The sequence below is a fragment of the Cystoisospora suis genome, assembly GCF_002600585.1.
Source record: "Cystoisospora suis strain Wien I chromosome Unknown contig_5262, whole genome shotgun sequence".
NCBI classification, from domain to species: domain Eukaryota; phylum Apicomplexa; class Conoidasida; order Eucoccidiorida; family Sarcocystidae; genus Cystoisospora; species Cystoisospora suis.
The window spans coordinates 1-23,358 of record NW_027158053.1 but is presented as its reverse complement, the minus strand read 5'-3'; the positions used below and the strand labels follow the sequence as shown (position 1 = coordinate 23,358).

General features: G+C 55.3%; 4 protein-coding genes across 4 annotated transcripts in view; 2 read left to right on the top strand and 2 right to left on the bottom strand.

Annotated features, from left to right (window-relative positions):
- Positions 1–6,005, bottom strand: part of CSUI_009050 (uncharacterized protein) — a 9,114-nt gene extending 3,109 nt beyond the window's left edge. Inside the window, exons 1-5 of the mRNA XM_068069169.1 lie at positions 4,032–6,005; positions 3,190–3,286; positions 2,074–2,247; positions 1,229–1,306; positions 145–455 (exon numbers count right to left, since the gene is read on the bottom strand). Of these exons, the coding sequence (XP_067918857.1) occupies positions 145–455; positions 1,229–1,306; positions 2,074–2,247; positions 3,190–3,286; positions 4,032–5,384 (2,013 nt within the window). The 5' untranslated portion in view covers positions 5,385–6,005. The remainder of the gene's footprint in view (positions 1–144; positions 456–1,228; positions 1,307–2,073; positions 2,248–3,189; positions 3,287–4,031) is intronic.
- Positions 6,006–8,074: 2,069 nt separating this feature from the next.
- CSUI_009049 (associate of myc 1 domain-containing protein) lies at positions 8,075–9,885 on the top strand (the record flags this gene model as incomplete). The annotated part of the gene is made up of 3 exons (XM_068069168.1): positions 8,075–8,456; positions 9,051–9,129; positions 9,621–9,885. The coding sequence occupies exons 1-3, from the start codon at positions 8,237–8,239 to the stop codon at positions 9,883–9,885; spliced, it is 564 nt and encodes a 187-aa protein (XP_067918856.1). The 5' UTR covers positions 8,075–8,236.
- Positions 9,886–11,198: 1,313 nt separating this feature from the next.
- CSUI_009048 (uncharacterized protein) lies at positions 11,199–12,551 on the top strand (the record flags this gene model as incomplete). The annotated part of the gene is made up of 3 exons (XM_068069167.1): positions 11,199–11,324; positions 11,741–11,848; positions 12,504–12,551. Coding segments are annotated over 3 exons (282 nt in total), but the record flags the coding sequence as incomplete, so codon positions are not given.
- A 967-nt stretch (positions 12,552–13,518) lies between these two features.
- Positions 13,519–23,358, bottom strand: CSUI_009047 (uncharacterized protein). Its single transcript, XM_068069166.1, has 5 exons — positions 19,094–23,358; positions 18,363–18,583; positions 17,504–17,666; positions 15,148–17,142; positions 13,519–14,331 (listed from the first exon to the last, which is right to left on the bottom strand). Exons 1-5 carry the CDS (start codon positions 23,292–23,294, stop codon positions 14,150–14,152), a joined length of 6,762 nt encoding a protein of 2,253 aa, XP_067918854.1. The 5' UTR covers positions 23,295–23,358; the 3' UTR covers positions 13,519–14,149.

Genomic DNA, 23,358 nt, shown 5'->3' with positions numbered 1-23,358 from the left:
AGTGGTATCTTGATAGTCCCTCCCGCAGACGGGGAAGATTGTAGCTCACTGCCACTATAGTCAGCATACCCGAATACGTCTCCTTTCGCCTAGATGCAAACAAAAAGAAGACGTAGTAAGATGTAAAGCACGAATCCGACTTACCGAATGCAGCCTTTTGCTCCTTTTATTTTGTTGCCTTTTAGCAGCTTTGTGTAGCTTGATGCCTTTTGTTTTCTCGTTCCGCTCCAGCTCGTCCTCGAACACACAAGATGCGGCTTGAAAACCTCCACGGATGTCGGGCCCGTCTCTTTCCATAATATTGAGCGCCATGGCTAATGCCTTTTTGTTGAGGCCCACGACCAGATGCCAACCACTCTTGGAGAAGTGTTTCTTCTTTCGCTTAAACAGTCCACCGATACCTTTCTTTTTACTGCTTTTCGTTCCGCTGTCGCTTCCTACTTCATCGTAGTCGTCTGATCAGGCGCCACTCTCACACCAATGCCACCAGCGTGTGAATCCCGGACCAAGAAATGCGTCAGTCCATGAAAACAGAAACTCGTGGCGTTTACCTATGGTCTTTGCCGGAAGAGCTTACAGAATGATTGCATTTCCTTCGGCTTGGAAGCGGAACGAGGGAGGCCCTTCTCTGGCCGGCATCAAAAAGTGGGTACCTATTTTCTTTTTTGCCCTGTGTGTCTTCTCCGGTCAATACCTCTGACTGGACTGCAGTATAGGCTCAGTCACGCAGTCACGTGTGGAAACCAATAAACGAGTCGCACGAAAGAAAGCCACTGGATCGGCCTAGAAGGGACTATTCCGTTGAAGGCACTTCTGAACAGCCAGGAGAAAGTATCGACGTGTAGCATACGCAGCACCGCTGCGGTGTATCTATCCGCCTCGCTTCGCGGCCTAGACCACAATAGTTCTTTGGTGTAACTTGGAAACGGCAATCTGGAAATGCATGCAGCGAAAGCGTCTCAATTAGTAGATTCTGGATATACGGTAGGAGAAAACAGCGGCACTCGCCCGAAACGCTTGCGAGTCCCGACGGGATCAGGCTCGTCTTCTGTCGGCGGGGCATATCTTTAGAGTTTTGCAGCCAACATGGCCGCTAGGATGCGGGACGACCGGCCACTTACACATCTGACGGGCCCTTCTGGGCGCATTTGCTTAGTGTCGGAGGAAGACGGTCCACGAGCAGAAGGGACCGGCAAGCACAGAACACAGAGCGCTGGTAAAGCCCTACCATCATCGGAAATTGTCGATTCCTCGAATCGCGTTAGCATGGGCTGCAGGAGAGGCAATTGCATTCTGTCGAGGCAGTCTGCATACACAGCGCCCAAACCATACCCAAAAACTAGGAATTCCGCTTTACGGCGTATAGCCCGTAAGTGCCTCCTGGGCTGTCGGCGTGCGGAGGATGGATTCGGTCTCTGGGAGTCACTATTCAAACCGCGAAACTCCTGCGAGACACCAACGTAAGGAAATAGGCACCTATCTTGGGGAAGAAACGCAATGCAGTAGAAAAGAATACGAGAGCGCCGGTTTACAAAGACCCACAGACTTCTTTTACATAGTGAGTCCGTCCATTCACAAAACTCCTGTCACGCGGTCTAGGTGCTCTCCGTTAGATTTGAAGGCTGAGGCTTAACAAGGAAGCGTGGACCTCTCGCCAGGACAGAGCAGGGCCTGGGAAGCATGATCAAACACCCCATCACGGTAGACCGCTAGCCGACACTGTTCTTGCTAGGTTGAAAGTTTCACCAAGTTTCCGCTGAAAAACTGTACCTGGGTGGCGCCATGCTCTTCAGCTCCGCCTCGACAGGTGTTGCCTCTTCCTTATTGCTATGGTTTCTCGCAACCCAGAGAGTGTCTCTCATCTGGGGAATACAGGAGCAGCTATGTACCTAGTTGCTGGAATCATATTCAGTGTCTCAAGTTCTATAATGCCTGGTGATGCGTATTTGACTTTACGAAGGCAGTTTCTAACTTGTCTCTGAAAATATCGCCCCGAGTTCAATAGCTACTTCAGTGGACGATGGCAACGCGGTACTTGGCTGACGCGTACAGTGGAGGCGCAAGGCGACGCACCGTAGAAGTCGAGGCTTTTGCATTCTTGATGTTCCTTCAGTTTCTGCTCCAGATAGTCCGTGTACATCCGGCAGAGTTCGGCGAGGCGTGTCTGCTTTTTGAATTTCTTGCAGAACTTCTCTGCGTCCTTCTTTCGGCTCTTGATGCTTTTGATCTTGACGCACTTCAGCTGGTCTGGAGAAACATGCACGCAAAAGGGCAGGGAACAAAGTCGCAGTGACCTTGATTGTGAGGCACCACGGTTCTCGACACTGTTCAAGCACACGCAACAAGCCATGACTCAGTACAAATCTGGTGATCCCCCATGAGGGACGCCATCGAGTGCTGGTGCGGACCAACCGTTTAACCCCCTTGCTGGGCGGACAGCCGCTCAGCATCGGCCTGGCGCTGCGAGAGTCGACCCAGTCTTACCCGGTACACCTAAAACACACTCCATCACCGACCTCAATTTCTCCGGATCGTGTCTGACCTTAAACAAAGATTAGCCCTTTTTTTCCCCAGTTTCCTTGGACTGAACGATCATCGCTGGAGCCAACGAAACTGCGACTCTCGATCGAGGACAGCGGTGCTATCAAAGCAGAAAGATGCTTGAACTGCACCCCGTAACAATACAGGCTTTGTGAGGGATGTATTGTCTTGGAGAAGGCGGCTCATATTTTTCTGTTTGTGATGGTGGCCATCCTGGCACACCAACGCTCTGGGTGCGTGCTCCGATATTTTCCCAAGAAACTGGCATCTGTCTCGATTTTCTGCGACATGGCCCACTCATTCCCCGACGTCACACCGTTTGTACTGTCTTCATTGCTCCTACAGCGTTAGTACGCTGGGGAATACACCAGATTTTCCAACCACGTGAGCAGGGTTCCTGGTTTCCACGACCTCTTACAGAAACAGGAGACCCTACGAAAGAGCTCTCGTGAACTGTGCACCGTTCCAAGGCAAGGCACGAATGCGCACGGGTGTGACACACTTGCTATTCGTGATAGCACGTATCACCTCCTATGGAATCAGGATCTGGGTTTAGAGCCAGCACACACGGGAGAGAAGTCTTCTACCGCTGCAGCGAGGTCCACTTCACTCCGCGGGCCGAGGGCATAAGAAGAAAAAACAACCGACCTGCAATCGCTCTTTGAGAATTAAGGAAGCTGTCGATCGCCGCCGATACTCGAGCCTTCTTGGAGAGCGCTTTCATGTTGAAGATCCTCTTCAGGAGCTACAGTCGGACACGCAAAGAAGAAAAGTGAAGAACCAGAGCAGATGAAACCCCGTCCATCCCTCTCCGTTCTGTCCAAACAGGTCGTACTAGGTCTTCAGCCGTACGCGCTGAGTGCCAGCTACTTCCCCATCTGGTGTCACTGAATCACTTGGAATACGCAGAGCGATTGTGTTGAGGTCCTTGCACGCGCCCTTCTGATCACGTGATGCGCAACAACAGACATAACCGGTTCAGCCCACATTCTGGAAATATGTAGCCTTGCTTAACATCACATTCTGATTTTTCTCGCCTCTGAGGGCGTGCAAGTGGGACGCAAGACGCATGCGAGCCAGCGTCTTCAAGTTCAAAGACAGACTTTGAGTTCTGGTAACTATGCATCGTAAGAAGAACGCAGTCTACACCAGGGTTACCCATGCAGTACCCGAAATACGGCAGCCAACAGCCACAAAGAGTGCCAGCCGGAAACCTTGCTGGACAGCACCGTACCTATAAACTGGCCGTAACCCATACCTCCCAGTCTCCGTATGGGAGCGTTCAACGCTCAGTCCCCTATCACGTAAGTAGACAAATCACGCAACTTCCGGCGGAAGCACGACAGTAGGCGGTAACGTTGTGGACCTGTAACATCCAGAGGAACGGAGTCTCTCAACAGGTGTACAGAGTTCCCTCGTTTGCGGAGAACTGCGGGCTTGCCACCGAGCAAGCTGGGAAGCCTTTCACTCATGTCGCCCTCTTTCCTTACCCCCGTAATTTTACGCTTGAACCACCCAGCAACCGAGGATCGGTGCTTTTTCTTTTCTCTCTCCGTTTCGCTCTTTTTGCTTTTCTTGTGAGTCCTCTGATCCTCCTCACTGTCGGGCTCAGCCGTGCCGTCGTCGAAGGCTCCTTTCAGGGCAGGATCCGCTTCCGCAGAAGGCTCCAGACCAGCGGCTTCGAGTTCTGCCTCGGCGTCTGCGGCTTCCTCCGGCTTTTCCTCTCTGACTGGTGCGTCTTCTGAGTCACTTTCTGGCGTCTCACGCAAACTCGCTCCATCAGGTTGGCTTTTCCCGTTGTCACTTTCGTTCTGCTCCCCACCATCGTCACTCCTGCTCGTCTCCGCACCGGCACCAAATCCGTCTGTTGAGAACGGCGAGCCGGAGTCACTGGAGGAAACCGTCGAGCCGTGTATCGCTTCTTCTCTGCCGGTGCTACTCTTCCTTCGGAAGGCTGGCCTTCTCTGTAGAGTCTTCTTACCGTTCTTCAGCCTCTTCTTCGACTTCTTCGGCTCTCTCTCTTCTTTGTCCTTCTTCGTCTTCGGGTCAGCGTGCTCCCCCGGAGGGACAGTCGCCCCTGGCTTGACTGAGCTATCGCCTCTTGCTGCATGTTCCCCGGCCTCGGCCAAGCTAACTTTCCTAGGCATCAAAACTGGTAGCTCCCCTGCCGCTGTCTTCCCTCCTAGTCTCCAAAGATGCTCTGCCTCCTTGGCGCTTCTACCAGTGCCACGGTCGGTACACGGTCTTGCACAGTTCGAAGCCTCGTGATGGCGGAGCTCACCCACAATGATAGGTAATGTGCCCCCTATTCTCACTATTGCAGTCCCTAGTTGCCGAGGATCCTCATCTTGGCTCTCCAATGGAGTGGTGCCGTGCTGTCCAGAACCACCGCCCGTCGCCAGGTGGTGCACTTCCGACCCCGTGATTGACGGGACTAACGAACTTGGGCTCTGGGCGGTCCCATCGTCCGCTTTCTGAACGTCGACTGGCGGCACCCAGACGGCAAGAGCTTTGTGCGCACGCGGAGTGAATTGAAGACTCGCTCCCGACTGCGCGATCTCTTCTCCAAGGAGAAGCGGAGAAACGGTGCTGAAGCGGAGCTCAGGTACTCCGTTCGCGAAAGGATCGGCTACGGTCGGTGCTAGCAAAGATCTGGCGAGGGCCGCCAAGACAGGGAAGTTGAAAGCACAATGCAGGGCCGCTGATGATAGGGTAGCTGAGTTCCGGTCTCTTCGCGGGTATGTAGGAGAGCTCACCGTACAGAATTCGTTAGAAAGCAGCATCGCTGCAAACAAAACCCATTGCCCGGCATGACGGGACCAAAAGTGTTTGGTTGCCTGCATAGAGAGGCTGTATTGTGGAAACCGGAGAGTTCAAAGAGGAAGTGTGAGAGGCATCGCAGAAGGCAGGCGTCAGTCCTTAGAACTTGTCCTTCAGGCAAGGAAAGACGAGAGAGGAAGGTTGCATCTAAGAGACTTGGAGTGTCTCCCTGTTTTTAGAAAAACTAGGACAGGCAGTTGCACTTCAAATGGTGGCCCCTGACTGCGCTTGCCGCTTGCATACTGTCACATTCAAACAATGTGGAGCCGTCGTACCGACGCTTCAGTTGCATCCTGTTGGGAGCCAGCTGTTGCAGATTCATGCTGGCGTGTATGGCTTGCAGTGGAAAGAAGGGAACTCGCCGGTGCGAGAGAGCTGTTCTTGCGGGAAAGGGAAGACCGAGACTTACAAGAGGCACTGAGTCTTGTACACGAGAGCGGGCGGACAGAGAAGATGAGAAGCGTATATACCAGCCGACTCCAGACTACGTAGCCAGCGCAGACATGCGATGGCGCGCCCTGCCGACGAACGACGCGCTGCGTTCCCTTTCTAGAACCACATTTTTATACTGGAGTGGCCCACAATGACGGCAATTGTCCAAGAAGCTATTGTGGTGAAAAGCGCTCTACGCATGTTACAGGTTGAGTTTTTTTTTATTGATACGCTCGCGCGTATTGTGATGTCTTCAGAGCTCAACCCTGGTACGGGGGCCAGCTGCTAGCCGTGTCTGGACAGCTGGGAGGGTACACGCATGCGTTTTCCACGTCCTGGTCAGCGCTGCAACCGCTAGAACTCGTTGACTGAATTAAGGCGCTCTCCAGCAGCAGCCCGCTGCCTATCGCGAACTCAGTTCACGTTGTCAAAGACGTCTTGTGGCCACCAGTTTCTGACTCCGCTTTTGTTTGCGAATCTATGTGTTGTGGGCTGAACGGCTGCCAGAAGGGAGGCCGCCGTAGCTAGTAGCGGGGCTAGCACTCCGTACAAAATCCCCGGTTGCGTCCACCAGGCAGCAGACCACGCGGAGCCTCAGGGGTGACGGATGACGAGGCGTAGCGTGTTCTCAAGAGCACACTCCGAGTTGCATTGCCAGAGACACCTGCCGTGCCCGGTGGGACAGAGCAGCGACTTCCGTATCAGCAGCCGCGGGGTGAAGTCCGCAGAGGAGTCGAGAACCCAAGGAACGAAACACAGCGAACGACAGGTGACAGCGAAATCGGAAGCTGGGGCTCTCAGGAGGACAGGACTTCGGAATTCTGCAGAGGAACAACTCGTGTACTTTCGGTCTGTCATCGGCTGTCCCCGTCTTTCATTCTGATTTTTCTTTGGGGAAGACGCCAACACCAGTAGGAGTGTCGACCGACCAGGCAAATCTCTCACTGGACAGCGTGTTCTCGGGACGGTTCGTGGCGGTATTTCAGCAGATAGGCGAGGAGCCTCCTGCTCCGCCTGTTCTCCCTCACCAGCTGCTCCACACCAATTACCTGATCGATGGTTAGTGTCGCACCGGTAGAAAAGGCAGCAGAAGTGGTACTGTTGCTATATCCCCTTGGCAAAGGGACATGTTTCCGTGCTTCTGATGCTCGAGCTGGTATGCCCAGTCCCATGGCCGTAGGCATTAGCTGATGATCCCAACTGGTAGCAATGCCCGTGCGCATTTCACTTCTTTCATGGAGGAGACGCGCTGCAGAGTACTGTCGTAAAGATCTTCGCAAGCCCCCAACCAGCGGTGTATCTCCTTCGGCCGTTGGAAATTGGGTTGCCCCTTGGTTATAGAGAGCAGTTACCTCTACAGCTTCACAGAGTTCCGAGTAGCCGCGAGGCGGACCGCGGCACGCCTTGGCAGCACTCACCGAACGGTCGTGGGGCCTCCGCAACCCCGTAAACTGAACGTGGGGTCCCTGTCACGCAACTAAGGATGATTCAAGGGCCAAGAGGTCCCAAGCAGGATTCGCGACCCCAGTGGGTAAAGATCAAAGAAGGGGTTTACGAGTCTTAGCACCCTCGTACATATTACTAAGACATCTCTCAACTGCGGTGACACCAAGCACCGCCAATCACAACGCCGCGAGAACTGGCCCCACAACGGACGCCGCCTCGAAAAGCTGTTCCGCCGGACTGTTACTTATCGATCTGAACATTACGTCGCGAGTCCGGGTAGGGACGGTGCACCTTAGCCGACATAGCGATAGCCTGTGCACCCTGGCCGTGGGAAGGTCGGTCGTATTCCACGGACCGCGGCCGATCCAAAGGGTGGTTCTCCAGGGATCATCCCCTGGGATCCTGAAAATCGTTCCTGTGTGTGCTAGTAAGGCTCCTTATGAAATGCACTCTGGATCGCTCGAGAGGCCCCGCGAGTGACGAGTGAACGACGCTGGCGCCGGGTGACAACTGCTGGACCGGTGGCACGCAGATGCTGAGTTTTCCTACGCTCTCTGCTATCCCGTGGCTGATCTACTCTGTCTTATTGAGTGGCCAGTTCAGCTGAGCAAACGGATTTCGTGCGTCCCAGTGCAAGACATTCCTCGGAGTGTTCGATGAACAGGTCGGCGGCGGTGCTCAAAGTGTCTCGTTCTTTCAGGGACCTCCAAGGCAGGAACTCGCGGGCCACGGTTCTGTCCCTTCCTCAGCGGCAGACTGCGGGGCAGGGGCCCACGCAGTACTGTGACTTCCAGAAAGCGACTCCGCTGCATATTCCGATGTGGCTTTTCATCAGTCATGCGGAGTGAAAGGGGAAGACTGTGGAAGCAGCTGCTGCCGGGAAACACGGTCCCGTGTGTATTTCCCATACGGTTCGCCTGCTGCGTACGACCGTATCTATTTTCATCACTTCGCCGTTCTGAGCGCACTCAAGCCTCCCTTTTGCGTAACTGCAAAAATGAGTACCGGAACTCGAGAAGAAGAATCTCCGTCAGATATACAGTCTGATTCAGGCTCGGGCACTACCGCTGACGCGGTGCCAGGGCCGCCTCCGGCACCTGAGGCCAACACTGCGCCGCCATCACTAGACGAGGCTAAAGTCCGCAGACGAAAACAGAAAATGCGCGAGTTCAGGAAGTACCTCGTAGATACTCGTGTTATCGACGCGCTTCTAACCCGTACGGCGACTGCACGAAGCTAGATACTGACCACAGAGACTTGAGCGCCCCTGTATATTTTCCCAAAGAGGGGCCCCAAGAATCTGCTCACAGACAAGCTTGGCTGGATTTTCCCTGCACCCAGCCGGTGGCTGCCTGGCACGGTCGCGAAGAACTGAAGAAGGCTCTACGAGCGAGAGCCTCATGCTACCGTTCACACTGTCGGGCAGCAACACCGGTTGCCTTCGGTGGCGGACTGACGTAACCACGCAGTCTATTCTCGCAGACGGGACAACATCCTCGCTGACTCGTGGCAATACGCGACACCCGCGTTCAGTATCCCCCGGCCCCTTATGTCGGCAACGATGAACTGGTTTCAAGGGTGGAATCTCGCGGATGGCAGTTGGTGGCAGGGCGCCACTTGGTAGGGCAGAGTTGTTTCTTGTTCTGACTCGCTGTCTGGTAGCAAATGTCTCTGCCGTAGATGCTAGCAGTCACGCGGGACATGCCAAGCAAAGCCGGACCACAAACCTTTTGTAGCTGTGTGACAAAACCTCTTGAGCCGCGGTGCTCCGACGGATCAGTCATGATGTTGGCCTTTTATCTGCTTGGCAGTGCTCGTGGCACTCTGGGAAGCGGAAGAAAGACCATCGGAGCCGCAGGAGTTCTTCATCGACTACTTCGGAGAATACAGGTAAGCAGACAGAGTGAGCAGGCGGGCGCTCAGTGGCAACATGATAGGTCTGATGAACCCTGGTGAGATCATCAGCGAGGCCACGGCAGATGCCTCGGAATCTCCGCTCACACACACACACACAATAGAAATGCGTGACCAAAGGTATTCCAGCTGAAAAGGAGCGTCTGGATGCGCTATTCCACTTCAGGCTGACCCCTTTCGGGCAAGGAGATAGAATTTGCGTTCCCTTAGCACTGTTTTGAAGATCAACAGCCGCAGGCTTCTGATGCCTGTTACGCGCGCCCCTCGGGCCGGTCACAGATAGTTCTTATCGTCTCCCCCTACCTCACGCACTTTCTGAAGGAAGCTGGAAAGAACTACAGCCGATGCGAAAACACGGCGCAGCTGCCTGGGTTTCACAGCGGGTATCAGTTCCCTCTGGGGGATGTTGGCAAGTGAGCAAATGATGAGCGCTTAAGCTTCTGTGCCTGCCGGGTCGCCTGTCTCAGAGATCCCGTACTCGACGAGATAGATGAATTGAAGAAGCTGCAGGAAGAGCTCAGTGTATCTAATAAAGAGCTCCAAGAAAAGCAGAAAGAACTCTGTACGTCTCAACCGCCTCAAATTATGACGGGGCCAAAGGTCAAAAGAAACCCGCCTCAGGCAATTCGAAAGCAGAAAGCAAATTCTTGCTCACAGACGTGCATCTTCTGTGGTAGGAAACACTTTAGCGTGATTCCATCATCCATATTGTCGCGGCCAGACAACACCTGAGGAGTTCCGGAGTACGACGAGCAGACAAGGTTTTGGTCGCAACAGGCCATGTGTGACGTCGAGGGAAATTTCGACTGGGTCTGGCGAAGGCGCTTCGGGTGCGTAACCGCGCTACGAGTGTCAACAGAGAAGCTCTGACGACCTTCTTCAGAGTTTTGGGACATAGTGCTCAAAGTGGCTTGTCCCGTTCATTACTTCGGTGAAGCGGGAATGCCGGGTTGGGGTTTACCTTGTCACCGGACGGATCTGTGCTGTTGCGTGCGTGTATGCAGGCGAGCAAGTACTACAGGCGTCACAACAGCGGGGGCACCAGAAGCTATGGAAGGCTCTCGCTCGAGAAGCGGTGAGTGCACTCCGGGTCGGGTCGTTGGCGCCAGGCTTCTGACTGTTTGCTGTTCACTGTTTCTCCCAAAAGACAGACAGCTTACCCGCTAGCAAGAGCGCATGTCGTCCTGCCGTATCACTGGGCGGAAATCTTTTAAACACAGCTATTTCCTGCTGCCACGCGTTCCGCCGCCAACTTTGTTGAGGTGCGAGGCCAGGGAAAAGCCCCGACCCCAGCCTCCTACTTCTAAACCCGACGTGGACTGCTCCCAGAGCCTTCACGTCAACCGCGTCCAAACAAGCGCCGCCCTCTGCTGCCAACGTGCTGTTTTGGGGGGGCACGACTCGTAGATATGGGTTTAGGGCTTAGCACGTTAGACTTCGATAGCTGACACCGAAGCAGAGTGTGGCGGTAGAGGGGGGGGACGCTCTGCCAGCAAGCCTGCTGTGCGTACCTCTCCGGCAAAGGATCCAGTGAACCGACGGAACAGGGTCTGGTTGAAAGCGTGCATTTCCAGCACACTTGTGGGCGTTTTCTTTTCACATCGCCGCCGGTAAACCTGCAGGCTTGTGATTGACTCACGATCATCTACCATAAACCCTAAACTGTTCACAAAGCCTTGACGTCTACCGCTCTTCCACACAATCGCCGCCTCCAGCTGCCAACGCGTTGTATTTACGGAGTACAGCTCGCAGATTTGTGTATGGATGGTGAAGCAGGCACAGCAATAAGCGTCCAGGAGCCACTCCCCCCTTCCGGCCAGGCACTTCGCTGTCGACGCCATCTGATAGTTTTCCTCTTTCCGACGTCCACAGAGAAGAGCTGGCCAATCACGGGCCACACATCAACAATTCCCTGAAGCGCACTTCCGCATTCTCACCTACCGAACTTGCGACAGTACAACGGATGGCAACCAGCTGCACACCGTGGGCCCAGTCGAGGCCCGTAAGGGTAGTGTCATGTGTACTGGCTGGACCGCTGTGTGCAGGAGTCGATCACAAGCCTGCAGATTTACCAGCGGCTATGTGAAAAGAAAAAGCCCAAAAGTGTGCTGAAAATGCACGTTTTCAACAAGCCTCAGTTTCACCGGTTCCTCGAATCCTTTGCCACAGAGGTACGATAAATAGCAGGCTTGCTGGCGTTCCCGCCTCCACCGCCACACCCTGCTTCGGCGCCAACTATCGGAGTCCGCACATTCCTTTCCCGGTGGGAGTCCTGTGACGGCTTTCCAAACAGTTGCTAGCTACCAGTCCGGGGACTGTACGTCCTTCTTGTGAAAGTCTTACCTGGAATTAGCTTAGCAAACAGTGGTATGTGGAGCTCTGTATTACCGGCTGCAGTGGAACTGGCCGGGATCTCCTGTCAACACGGCATCTCGTTGATGAGCAACGCGAGCCTAAGTGAAGCGGTTTTCTTTGAAGCAGGCTGGCGTCTGTCCACGGCGGCAGCTCGTCGCCTCCCCTCCGGAGCAATGTCGGGACAAGCGTACACCTGTGCTCTTAGTAGGGTGTCTTCATCTATGCCTGACAGGAGTGGCAAAGTCTGCTCATGGCGGCGCTCTACCCCCAGGGAGAGAAAGCGGAATTTCTGGCAACTGCGCCCTTCAAAGCAGACCCTGACAACACTGCCGTTCTTTCGGTAAGACGCAGAGACTCAAGTTTCGTGCTAGGCTGTACCCTAGCCATGACACAGGGGCTGGGTGCCCGGAACTTCACCAGCAGAACCACACTTGCACAAGGCGCTTCTGGGAATGCGAAAGCTTTGCATTGTCCCCTAATTATCCTGACGTCTCTTTCCGACCTCGAACGATAGACGGGAGAGGTGTCACCCGTTCATTTGTGTCCGATCATGTCCCGGCTAGCCCAGAGGGTGGCATTTCGCTGTATTCGGACCCTCGCACACGCGCCATCCTGACCCAGGCAGTACCCACAAAGCCCGGAGCCGCGGAAGGCCCTAGCTGTGACGGTCCACCCTCCAGACGTCATTCACCGCGCTGTCCAGGAGAACCCTGTCTCAAAATAATTTGAGTGCAACAGCTGTCGGGCGCCAGACGGTGACGGTAGAACAGTTTCCAGTCGCACTCAGTTCCCGGACCAGTCGAACGCCATGTAGCTATGGCGCCCACGCACCACTGTGATCCTTTCAGTCGCCACGGGCGACAGCAGACGTCCCTCGACCGCAGAGAGCAATTTAGGAAGGCGGCTCTCAACTATTTGAAAGGCCGCAGGCATCTAGGAGTATGCAAGCGACTAACACGGAGTTTTCTCGCCTGCCTTCTGCTTTGCGACTGCAGTTTGTTGAAGCCAATAATGCTTACGACCCAAAAGTAATTGATGCCTAACCGGTTCGCGAATCACATCAGCCGACAGTCAACCCCTCGTTACGCTGAAAGCTCTCGTTGCTGCTCGCAAGCCATTTCTCACTCGTGAAAGGTTTAGGCCAGCAATACTCTAACGTATTGTCACTTGTCACATATCCGCGTTGCACCTAGCTTTCAAGAAAGGAAAAAACCACAGCCACAATATGTGCCTGAATTTGAAGACGGCGCCGGAGGCCGTTCTGACCCCGAAGGGCTGCTTCGTCGACATCCCTCATCGCATGCCGTCTACCGCCCGCTTCCGTGAATACCAAACTCTCCCGTCTTACGAGAACACCCAGGGGATCCCGGGGGAAAGCTGCTCCTAAGAGGATTTTATGTTTTGACACACTGCGATAGGACGCCGCTCTCGTCCTTCGTTTTGAGGAGCCTCCTGCTATAGCCACAGAAGCGCAAGCGCACACCTTCAGAGTGACCGCGGCACCCTGCAATAGTTGTCACCCGAATAATGTGTGGCCCCTAAAAGCACGGCTGGTTCTTCACCGGGCAAAAAGCACAAGCCATTCCGCACCCATGATTGCCCCTGCTTTCCCGCCAGTTTTACGACTCTGCTCAATGCCTTTCGACGCGGTTTTAGCAGCCATCATACTTCCGCGGCTAGACTACGTGCATTACCTCTTTTTGAATGTACCCATATGAGAGTCCTGTACCAAAGCAGACTGCTGACAACAGCTGCCTCGGCGCTTCTCGTTGAAGCCGTCAACCCCAAGCGGGTGTCGCCTGAGACACACAAACCTCCAGCGTCGGCGCTTCAAAGTCGATAGCGTCAGACCTCCAATCACTGAACGGAAAAAATTTCAACGCTGACAGCACATCAATCAGACCTGCGCTCGGACATAAAGGCGGATGTCCTAACGTAAAAGTCAGTTCGTCGTCGTAGAATGACACACACTGGCTTCGGCGGCTGGGACGCCGGTCCTGAGGCTCTAGCGCTCCCTGAGAGACCGCAGTTCACACGCACCGAAGGAGGAGCCAATGCTACCTAACAGAAAGCCGGACGCACCCGTAAAAAAGGCAGCGCACCGAGCCGTAGGTTATTCTCCATGCGGCTCTTTTATTCTTTTCCCCCGCCGTCTGCATTCACCCTGTATAGTTCCCTTTCACTGTGTCCGGGTCACTCTCACTCGCTGACGCACGGCGGGAACCCGTACCCAAGCGGAAGCCCCGAATCTCCGCGGTCCCACCTTTTGTTGGAGACATGCAGAAGCGTAGGCAGTTTACAACTAAGCCCTCAGGTGAGTTCAATGCCTGAAACACGGTCCGTCCAATGATGGGGCCGCGTGCCGCCGACGGCCGCCCATCGCTCCCACGGTAAGGAGTGGCACGATAAACACGGTGTACAAGAAAAGTACCTGCTGCTTCACTTTCTCTTGAGTTACTTCGGGTGTCTAGGGTTGAACCCTCCTTTGCCGCGCTTTCCTTTCAGCGAGTGTGGGTGGGGGGTCTCGATGAGTCGTCACGTGGGTCGGCCGGGTCTTCTGCTGCCTGCTACGGAAAAATCATTGTCGCCTTACAAAACCATGCAATCACTTCTTCCGTGCCAGGCACTTTCAACCTCTAAACTAGACCATGCCGAATGCATCAATTTGGTCCACGGTGAAGTAACCCCACAGCGTGACGCAGGCGCTGCCAGTCGAAGTCCTCTCACCACCCGAGAGCACCAATGGTCCTCCACGCGGGTGTGCTGCCACGCACGTCAGCATGTCTTGACTAGAGGAACTGATCGAGCAACTGTCCATGAAACCTGTGAACAGCCACGGAAAAAACACAACGCTACGAGACAGGCGTACGCAGGAGACTTCCGAGAGCTGCCCTGGTCGGCGCACAAGTAACACAGTCCGCACAGCGGAAGCCATGATTGCCGTGATGCGCGACTCAATATCAAGGAAGGAAAACTACTGCACGAGGAAGCGACGTTCTCCGTGCTCGCTGTGTGCACTTGGAAATCACCGGTACGACAAGCGCCTGATTTTCTCGGTGCTCCAGCCATCAGCTAAGTGCTTCCCCAACGCCGCTGCAATGGTCAAGCCGTACCGTGTACACCAACAAGGGTCAGCCAATACACCAATGACACCAAGCCGAAAAAATGACCTGGCGCACGTAAAGCTCACACCAAAGATCCTTGCATCGTCAATGCGCCACCAGACAAGGACGGCGTCTCTACAGCTGCCACATCTCTTGCTGCGTCCGACCGAGGACAGGAAACATACCGAGGGAGGCGCTAGACATGTACGTCACGCCAGCAGACGCCGTATGGTGTTGACGCAGCACCCCAGCAGAGAGACTAAACTGCCAGCTAACGATTCCATGAGAGTGGAGGCCGCTCACAGTCCGCTGACGTGCGCAGTGACTGCCCCTTAGACCTCTGCGTATGTAGGCGGGGCTGTCACTGTGTGTGTACGCGAGTCCATGGTCCCACCATTCAGTCGATGAAGCAAGACGTGAGCATACAACAAGCCCCGGAGCCACGTAGTACGGCGGATGCTCCCTCTTCTGTGGTAGCCCGTTCTCAGCAGCTGCTTCTCTGTCGGAGTGAGTTCTCCTAGCGCGAGCGTCCTACCTGTGGTAGCGTCCCACAGCTTCATCGCCCCTGCGAGGTGCAGAGGGCCCCCGACGCCCACCACTTTGTCTCTCCAGAAGGAGCACACAAAGCGTCGAGCGGGCCATTGTGAGTCTCCGCCCAGTGGTCCACGACAGACCCTAGCAGCTCGTCGAGTCCAAGAGTAGAGCAGATCCTCCTCCTTGGTATATCGCCTGCCGGTGTGCGACAGGACTGTCCGTGTCGGGTGCCAGTGAGCTCTCGACCGTCCCCGGAGACTGCCTCCAGACGAGGACCCGTAAGCAGCCACGGAGCCGTCCTGCCCTTTAAGCTTAGTTGTGCCAGCCAAATGCTTCTCTCTCCCTTTGGATACAGTAATGGAAGGCGGACGAGTCTCTCCCCCCCCCACCAGGCGGGGAGCAACTTCACCCCCCAAGCTGTCGGCATGTGCGATAGTGCTCAGTGCCGTCCGTTTCTCTCCGCACGTTGCCATGGGTTGCCGAGAATTAACACTGACATCAGACGAACAACGGAGCTCCAATCTTTCATCTTGCAGATCAACTGGGTTTTCGACTATCCCCGGTTTCTCCGGCAAATTTTTACGGGTAACGACTTCCTCCACGACTGCTGTCGCACTGTCTCCCCCTTCGTCGTCTACTACCGCTCTGGTTCTCGGTAACGCCAAACTCGAACTCTGAAGAGGAACTGTCGCATATCGGGAAGGAGTGGCGACAACAGAAATCCCGGAGAGTCCACCGCATTCGACTGCATCCCTAGGGGGACTGTCTTCCTGTTCCTGAAGGTTTTTGCCAGCTTGCTCATGAGTGGCGAAGCACGTATTCGGTGGTGCAGCATTGCTGGCTGGGGGTTGCTGTGGCAACAAAGGAGAGGCCGAGTTCTCGCCTCGTGAGAGACGATCAGTCCCCCCAGACAGGTCACCGCTCGCCTGCATTTTGTGGGCTGTTCTCGTTGGCTGACCTATCTGCGGATCTGCATTTCTATGCTGCCTGCCCGACTCGCGTAGGCTACCGGGACTTCCCAGACCTGCTGGGCCGGCCGCTGGCTCCGCACCGTCCCGTGCAATCTCTCGTCTGGTGCCCAGTGGAGGCGCTACAGTATCAGTGGGAACGAGCGCTGATAACCGTTCCTCGGAAACACTTTGCTGTGAGGGGGATGCAGAGACGATGAATGCCGAGCCACGCGTTGGAGTCTCGCTGCGATTCCCGCTTGACTCGCAAGAAGCTGAACGCCAGGCACCGCGCGGTGTCGAAGGCCGAGCGGAACGGAGCGTTGACTGACAAAAACGAGAGAAGCTTGTGTTGAGATACAGAAGATAGCCAGGGCCATCCATCATAGCTTCTCTTTTTCCCGACCCTAAACCGTTAATGCCTGCTCCGAGATCCTGTGCCTCATCAGAAATGTCTTGACCGTCCTCACTCTGTTGAGGTCTCTGGCTCCTGCCAAATCCGTCACTATCTCTCGCAAGCCGCGACGACGATTCCGAGGAAACCGTGGAAATGATGCTCTCAAGTGAGTAAGGATCGAGGTTGCAGCTTGTGATACCGCTTGCCGCCGGGAAGGGCAGCAAGTTGTCTTCCACACTAACGGCTACACAGGCTGGAAAAAAACAGAGAGGTAATTCGAAGAGTGGCGAGAGAGAAGCAGCCGAGGATGAGAAACACTCCGAGGGATCAGCTGAAATCAGGCTTCGCGGTGAAGTTGGTACGGAGCCAGAAGCACAAGGAAAGAAAGACGCTTCGAACGAAGAGGACCTGCTGGAAGCGGACCTCGCTGCAGAACCAGAACAGGACGATGAAGAACGGGGGCTCGGAGAAGCATGCCCCCAAGTAAAAGAGGAAGTGCATCCCGGCTCTCTCTCGTTACCAAGCGCGGAGATCGGAAATAGATCTGGATAACGACGCAGATGGGGCCAGAAAGCGGCAAAGGACTGCATTTTTGACCGCCGTCGACTGTCTTGCAGGTCCCACACCTCGCAGAACGGGTACGACAGGAGGCCTGAAAACCGCAAGCAGCACGCGCTTAAGTGCCCTTTCGTAAATGGGTACAGCCACCTGAAAAAGGGATAGTTGAGAGAGACCGCCTGGTGTACGAGCGCCAGTGCCTTTGCTCCCCGGGCACGAGAGGGAAACAGAACACAGTGCTATGTCTCGAGGTCCACGCGTTCTCCGGGAGCCCGACTCGGGGCATGGAGCCTCCCCGAGCTCTTTCGAGCTCATGCGCACAAGCGTCCTTTACAACACGACTCCTTGGTGTGTTCCTTTGTGGCCCGTGTCTCTGCTCATCTTCATGGGGAACCAGACTGAGAGATAGGAGTGCTCCAGTACTGGCATCTGCACACGGGCCACTTCAGACTCACGTGTGGCGTCTCGCATCCGGTCACTGTGCTGTCTCTCGCCCTGCACCAGAAGTGCGCGGCCGTTCTGGGAGAAGATGAGTGAGGAGAAGCAGTCCAGCTCGTTCACTGACGGGAAAGCAAGAATCTGCTCAAAAGGCTCCACGCTTGTCGGGGACGTCATCAGCTGCGTGAAAGAACAGAGAACACTTACGCGCAATCTAGTCGAACACAGTGAGCACAGGAAGAAAGCTGAGAAAGTCAGGGACACCAGCTTCAGTTGACGAGGACGAAGCTGAAAGGCGTCAAGCACAGCACGCGGGAAAACTTCGCGGCAAGAACTGAGATACCACTCTCAGTCTATTCGACAACACGCCCCCTATATGCAGACAATATCGCTAATCGGCTCGCACGTCACCGTGACACCGGTAAGACACTTCGAGTCTGATTTCTGGATTTCTCCATAGAGCAGAGCGACCGACTGTTCCTTTACTCGCCAAGGCCAGCCGGATTGTGAAACATTCGCTCTGGAGACGCTGGGTTCCCCACGTAACTGGCTCCGAGTGTATAACTCCATTCTGACTTCTCTCTAGAGCGGCGAACCAGAATGCACTTTCATTGCACCCTGACGGGCGCGACAACTGCTCGGTGGCTCAGCGCGAGTGCCGCAGAACGCTCCGAAAGCGTCCGCGACACACGAAGACAACGCCAACCCGTCGAAAGGCCGTGGCTGTTCTGCACGCCAACGCGCTACCACTCAGCTTGAGGCACCTCCTTGCTAGGAGAGGACGCACTCCACAACCAGCTTTACGCCAAACGGCTCAAAATCCCCGAGTAGAAACAAATCCATGCCAGAGACGACATTCACGTTTTGTTGCCTTACCTGAACCTCTCCGCAAAGTGTGGCGAGAGCCAGGAGCTCCCCACTGCCAGGAGAGACCGCGAATGCGCAGATGCCACTGTCTGCTTTCACTGCTCGCAACAAATGGCCATCCCACGCTTCCGAAGAAGCTAGAAAAGAGGACTTTCTTGCGTGAGAGGGCGGGGGGACTCGCAGGTCCCAGAAACGAACATACATTTCCATCGAAGAAGAGGTTGCGCACACTGCAGGTGACAGAGCACAGGCGAACATAGACCCACAGTTGGCGCACCTCCAGAGCCCTTCGTTCTGAGAACGGTTCGAAGAAACTTTCATCCCCATGCTGTCGCCCCTCAGTAGGACGTCATCTTTCGCTTCCTGTCTTCGGTTGAAAGAACGAAATCCTCACACGCGCTGCTCAAGAAGTGTCCGCAGATGTAGGCGCGTGTCTAGATAGCATATACTTCATATGAAAGTACCTTCTTTTGTCCCCAGCATATACATGTGCAAAAGCGGATGCTCGTGCTCGCACAGTGTTGCTGCTGCAGAAAGGACAGCCGCCACGTAACACCTGGAGCGGACAAGTTCGCTTTATTCTCCATCTCAACCCTAACCAGGTGCCCGCCTGCTCCAGTGCCTTCTTTTTGAGCAGGCCCGCTTCCACGCATGGAAGTCCCCATGGCCCGATAAACGCATGAAAACCATGTAGCTTTCTGAGTGCCTTCTACGGTTCCCGTAACAGAAAGAGAGCCTACCGTTATGCCCGATGAACTGCAACTTTTCAGTCGGACCGCGATGCGCACGCCAGCTCATCGCAATCCCCCCTCGGACTCGTGGATCCAGAATTTCAACCTGTCCCGCCTCACGCCCCGAACCCAAGCACTCCGCTTCCTCGTGCCAGGAGACGCATTTCACCTCGCCTTTCACTTCTCGTCCATCACGAAGAGATCGGGAAGAAGAGGAAGAAAGGTGGTGGGCTGCCTGCGGACGCGAGACATCGAAGAGAGTGACTGCACCATCAGTTGTCCCTACAGCGGCCAAAGGAAGCTTAGACATATAAGCAAGAGAGGTGACGGAAGTACGCCCTGCTAAGCCTGCGCCATCCCCAGGGTTCAGTTCAAGTGTGTGAGTTGGAAGGAATACGCCGGAACATCCGGCATCGACAGTCGCGAACGGATCGTCAAAAAGGAAGCCACCAGGGTGTCCCACTTCCCCACTAGCGTCGCTGTCTGCGTCAGAAGAGTCATTTTCGTCCAACCATTCGCAACTTTTCTTCAAAAGATCTCGATCGAGGCTGACAGAATCCGCGGAAACCTGAAAATCGTCGCGAGAACCTCCTTCCCATGGCTTCCGATCTGAAGCATCTCCGCACGCCATTTTGGTTGGGTGGCTGGCGGATGTCACTTCACTCAGCTTCCGAGAAGACAGTCTTCCAGCCTCGCTTGCCAAGTCGATGCATGACCCCCCACCAACACGTAGGTCATAGGCAAATGGTTTAGCATCGACATGACGTCGTTGCCGGTGGACGTAGGACCCCGTTGTTGATCCTTCTTCCTTTTTGCGAGCTCTCAACTGGCTGGGCGGCGTCTCACTTCCCTGCAAAAAAAGCTGCTGGCTTGGGGTGTTCGAGCCAAAACCTCCGATATCGATCGGCTCACCTGCACCTCCATCAGTTCCCAGTTTTGCGTTACACGCATTGCAGCCATCGCCTCTACTTGTCAGATCCTCTTTGGCGTTGAGCCCTCCCTTGCGTTCCTTCTCTCGACCCTGTCCCAATTCTCTCTCTCCTCGCCCTGCTCGGCCTGTGTGTCTCTGCTCCCTTCCCATGCCGCCGTCTTCTTCCTGTTCGTCATGCACTCGTCTCCTCTCCGACTTTATCACCTTCCCACATCGACTTCCGACTTTCCGTAGCACCTCCCGGACCGCAGGCATCTCGTGTAAAAGCGCTGCTGCTGCAGACTTGAACTCAGCGCATGTCCCTCTAGACCCAAAGCGCAGTCCCCCTTCTTCGTGACTCCGCTTGGGATCGGAAGACGTTGTGTCTCCCGTTTTGAAACGTGAACGCTCCTCTAAGGAGGTCTTCTTGTGCTTTGCGTCACGACCTTGGATGCTGTCGTGCCCCTCCAAATGCTCTCCGCTATCTGTTGGTGTAAAGCCGACTGCCTCCCCTTCTCTTGTTGCCCTCGGCATCTTTTCGGGCGCAGCATCAGCGCAGAACGATTTATTCGGTTGTAGCAGATAGCTGGTCAGCTCGCCAACACTGGTAGCCACAGCTGAAGCCGCGGCAGCCTCTGATGCCTCCGCTCGCTTTCTCAGCGCACGTACTTGCCACACCGCTCCGCGCAGTCGAGCCAAGGTAATGCTACCGAACGGCCTTGCACGAAGAAGAGAATACAGATCAGGAGGCGGGGACCCTGAGCCGCGAGAAGAAAAGTCCATTGGAACTGGCATCCTAACATTGCCTCCCCGTAGCCTGTTGCAGACCAGCGCGGACGAGGAAGTCACACATGGAATGCTCGAACAGGTAGACGAATGGCGTTGATCGTGAGACGAAGACATGTCTTCGCTGATTTGTCCGCTAATGCGAAAAGAGGAAGTGGAGAATGAAAGCTTACTACGAGCGGCCTCATGGTCTGCTGCGTGTTCGCGATCCGCACATTTCTGCGCCACTTCAAGTTCAATCGCCGCACGCGCCGCCGCTCTGAAAAGAAGATGGATTTGAGCATCTAATGAAGACAGGCCAGACAAGGGACCTCCACGGCTGCTTTCAGCTTTCTGACTGTGTCTTCTCGACGAGGCGGGCAGGCCCTCGTCATCCGAAGACGAAGACCAAGACCAATCACTAGCACTCGTCACAGAGCCAGAGCCTGCTGCTTGCCGATTCTCATCAAACGCATCGGCTGACGTTGTGGTATCCTCTCCTTCCGCAGCTGCTTTCAGAAGTTTTCTCTCCGAAGAAGTTCCTGACCTTGCCTTCCGCGTGTGAGCGCATGGTGGACCTGCTTTTTCACCTGACGCTACTTTGCCGGGTTTCTCGACTGCTACCTCCTCCTGTCCTCTCACCCCTAGCCCGGACTCGCGGTGGGCTGAGGGCCACGAAGGGACGACCGCTCTGTCTCTGTCAAACTCTTCTCGCGTGTGGGGAAAAGAAAAGCCGTCATCCTCGCTGCTGTCTCCACCTTCTTCAGTAGCTGTGCTCGTGATAGTGTCCTCACTGAGAGACTCCGCTCCCTCACCACCGTCCCCTCCTTGAACTGTATGTCGGGTTTGAAGCTGCTGAAGAAAAACCGCCACCTGCGGATCTCTTTTCATTTTCTTCTCATCCCGACACCCCCTGTTTCGGTGAAAGACAACAGCACCGGGCCCGCGCTTCACAGTTTTCCCTGAAGCTGCTTGTGCCTCCAAAAGCCCTCGTTCTGTCGTCACTCCTCTGCCTCTTCTCCCCACACTCATCCCCCCCCGGCCCTCGCTCCCTGTGGTCAACTCCAACAAGGTGTCTCCAGCATCTTCTGCTTCTGGATGCACGAGAGACGTTGAGGCGTCCCCAGCTGCACGCCCGGGTGGCGGGGTAGACAACTCCATGCAAGACGAATCCCTCCCCACACTCTGGAGTGCGGCGGAGCTCTCACCACCGCCCGGTGTCCGCCTGACTAAGCCACCGCAGAAGAACAACTTGTGGCAACACATATTCCGCCCTACCCGGCCGTTTGCGGTCCCCTCGGTCGACTGTGCTTGTGCAACTGTGTTAATCTTAGCCGGCGCCTCAGGGGAAGCATCCGCAGTTTCTCGCGAAGCCGACACCAGCCCTCCCGTCGCACGCACGGCGCATGATACAATTGGCGCTGATACCTGTTTCTCAGTAGCGCCTTTTGAAGCCGTAGCAGACGGGCCCACCCCTGCATTTGCTGGCGCTTTCACCGAGGAAGGGAGTCTCCGGTGTCTTTTGATGGAGACGCCGCCTAGTAACTGCTCACGACTGAAGACCGGAGTGGAACCCTTTTCTGTGGACGCTCCTCCACAGTGAGGCTTCAACGAGGTTACTTTGGCATCGCCTCGTCTCTCGAGCTTTTTCTCCTCCCCTGGCGACCCTTCACACACATCCCGGTCGGGTAACAGCTTCGGGGTGAATAGAGATCCGCCAGCCTTTGAACTGTCCGTAAGTCCGGCGGACTCGGGATAAACTTTGTCCGAATTCTTCGCACTCTGCAGAAGAGAGGAAGGAGTGTGCGTTTTCAGCGACTGCCGATCTTCCTGTGTACAGGACTCCAACCCACTGTCTGGTCTCTGCGCAGACAAACCTTTCAAGAAACCTTTAGTTTCTCGGACGTGCCGACCGTGGCCTTCCACTCCATAGAATGCGTCTCTAGAAGACGCTTGTTCCGATTGCGCCTCTGTGTCTCTCTTCTCCGCCACTGACGAGTCACCCACCTCATCACCACCGGAGTTTCCCCCGGATGGCAACGGAAGACCAGACGGCGAGGACGCCGTTGCTCTCGTTCTGTTCTCTAGACTGCTTCTGGTCGCATGAGTGAGCGTTTTTTCACCCGACTCGCCGGCCATGGCTCTGCTGGGGTCCTGGGGATCCGCGTCAGTTTCCCCTTTCTTTCGGCCGTGAGCGTCTAGGCCAGACGTATCACTCTTTCCGGTTGGCTGGCTCAAATCGCAGGGAGCTCCCGTCCTCCTGCTTAAACGTGGATCTCTCGGAAGTACGACACGCACGTCGTCAGGGCCCACATCCCACAACCGGCGCCGGCGGGGAAGTTCCACGGAAGATTCGGTCGGCGGCGGAGGAACTGGCCGGGGAGACGGCTTGCGATGCGGGGAAGTCGGAGGGGGTGGGACCACATTAGAAGAAACGGTACGGATACCGGAGGAGGGAGANNCAAGAACTGATGTAGCTGGACTGTTGTGTGCTTGGCCACCGAACGGCGTGATGCTCTGAGAAGCGCCTAACATAGCTTCACAGGGAGAGGCTATGGCACGAGAGGTAGGGGGGAAGGAAAGCGGCAGAACATTCCCT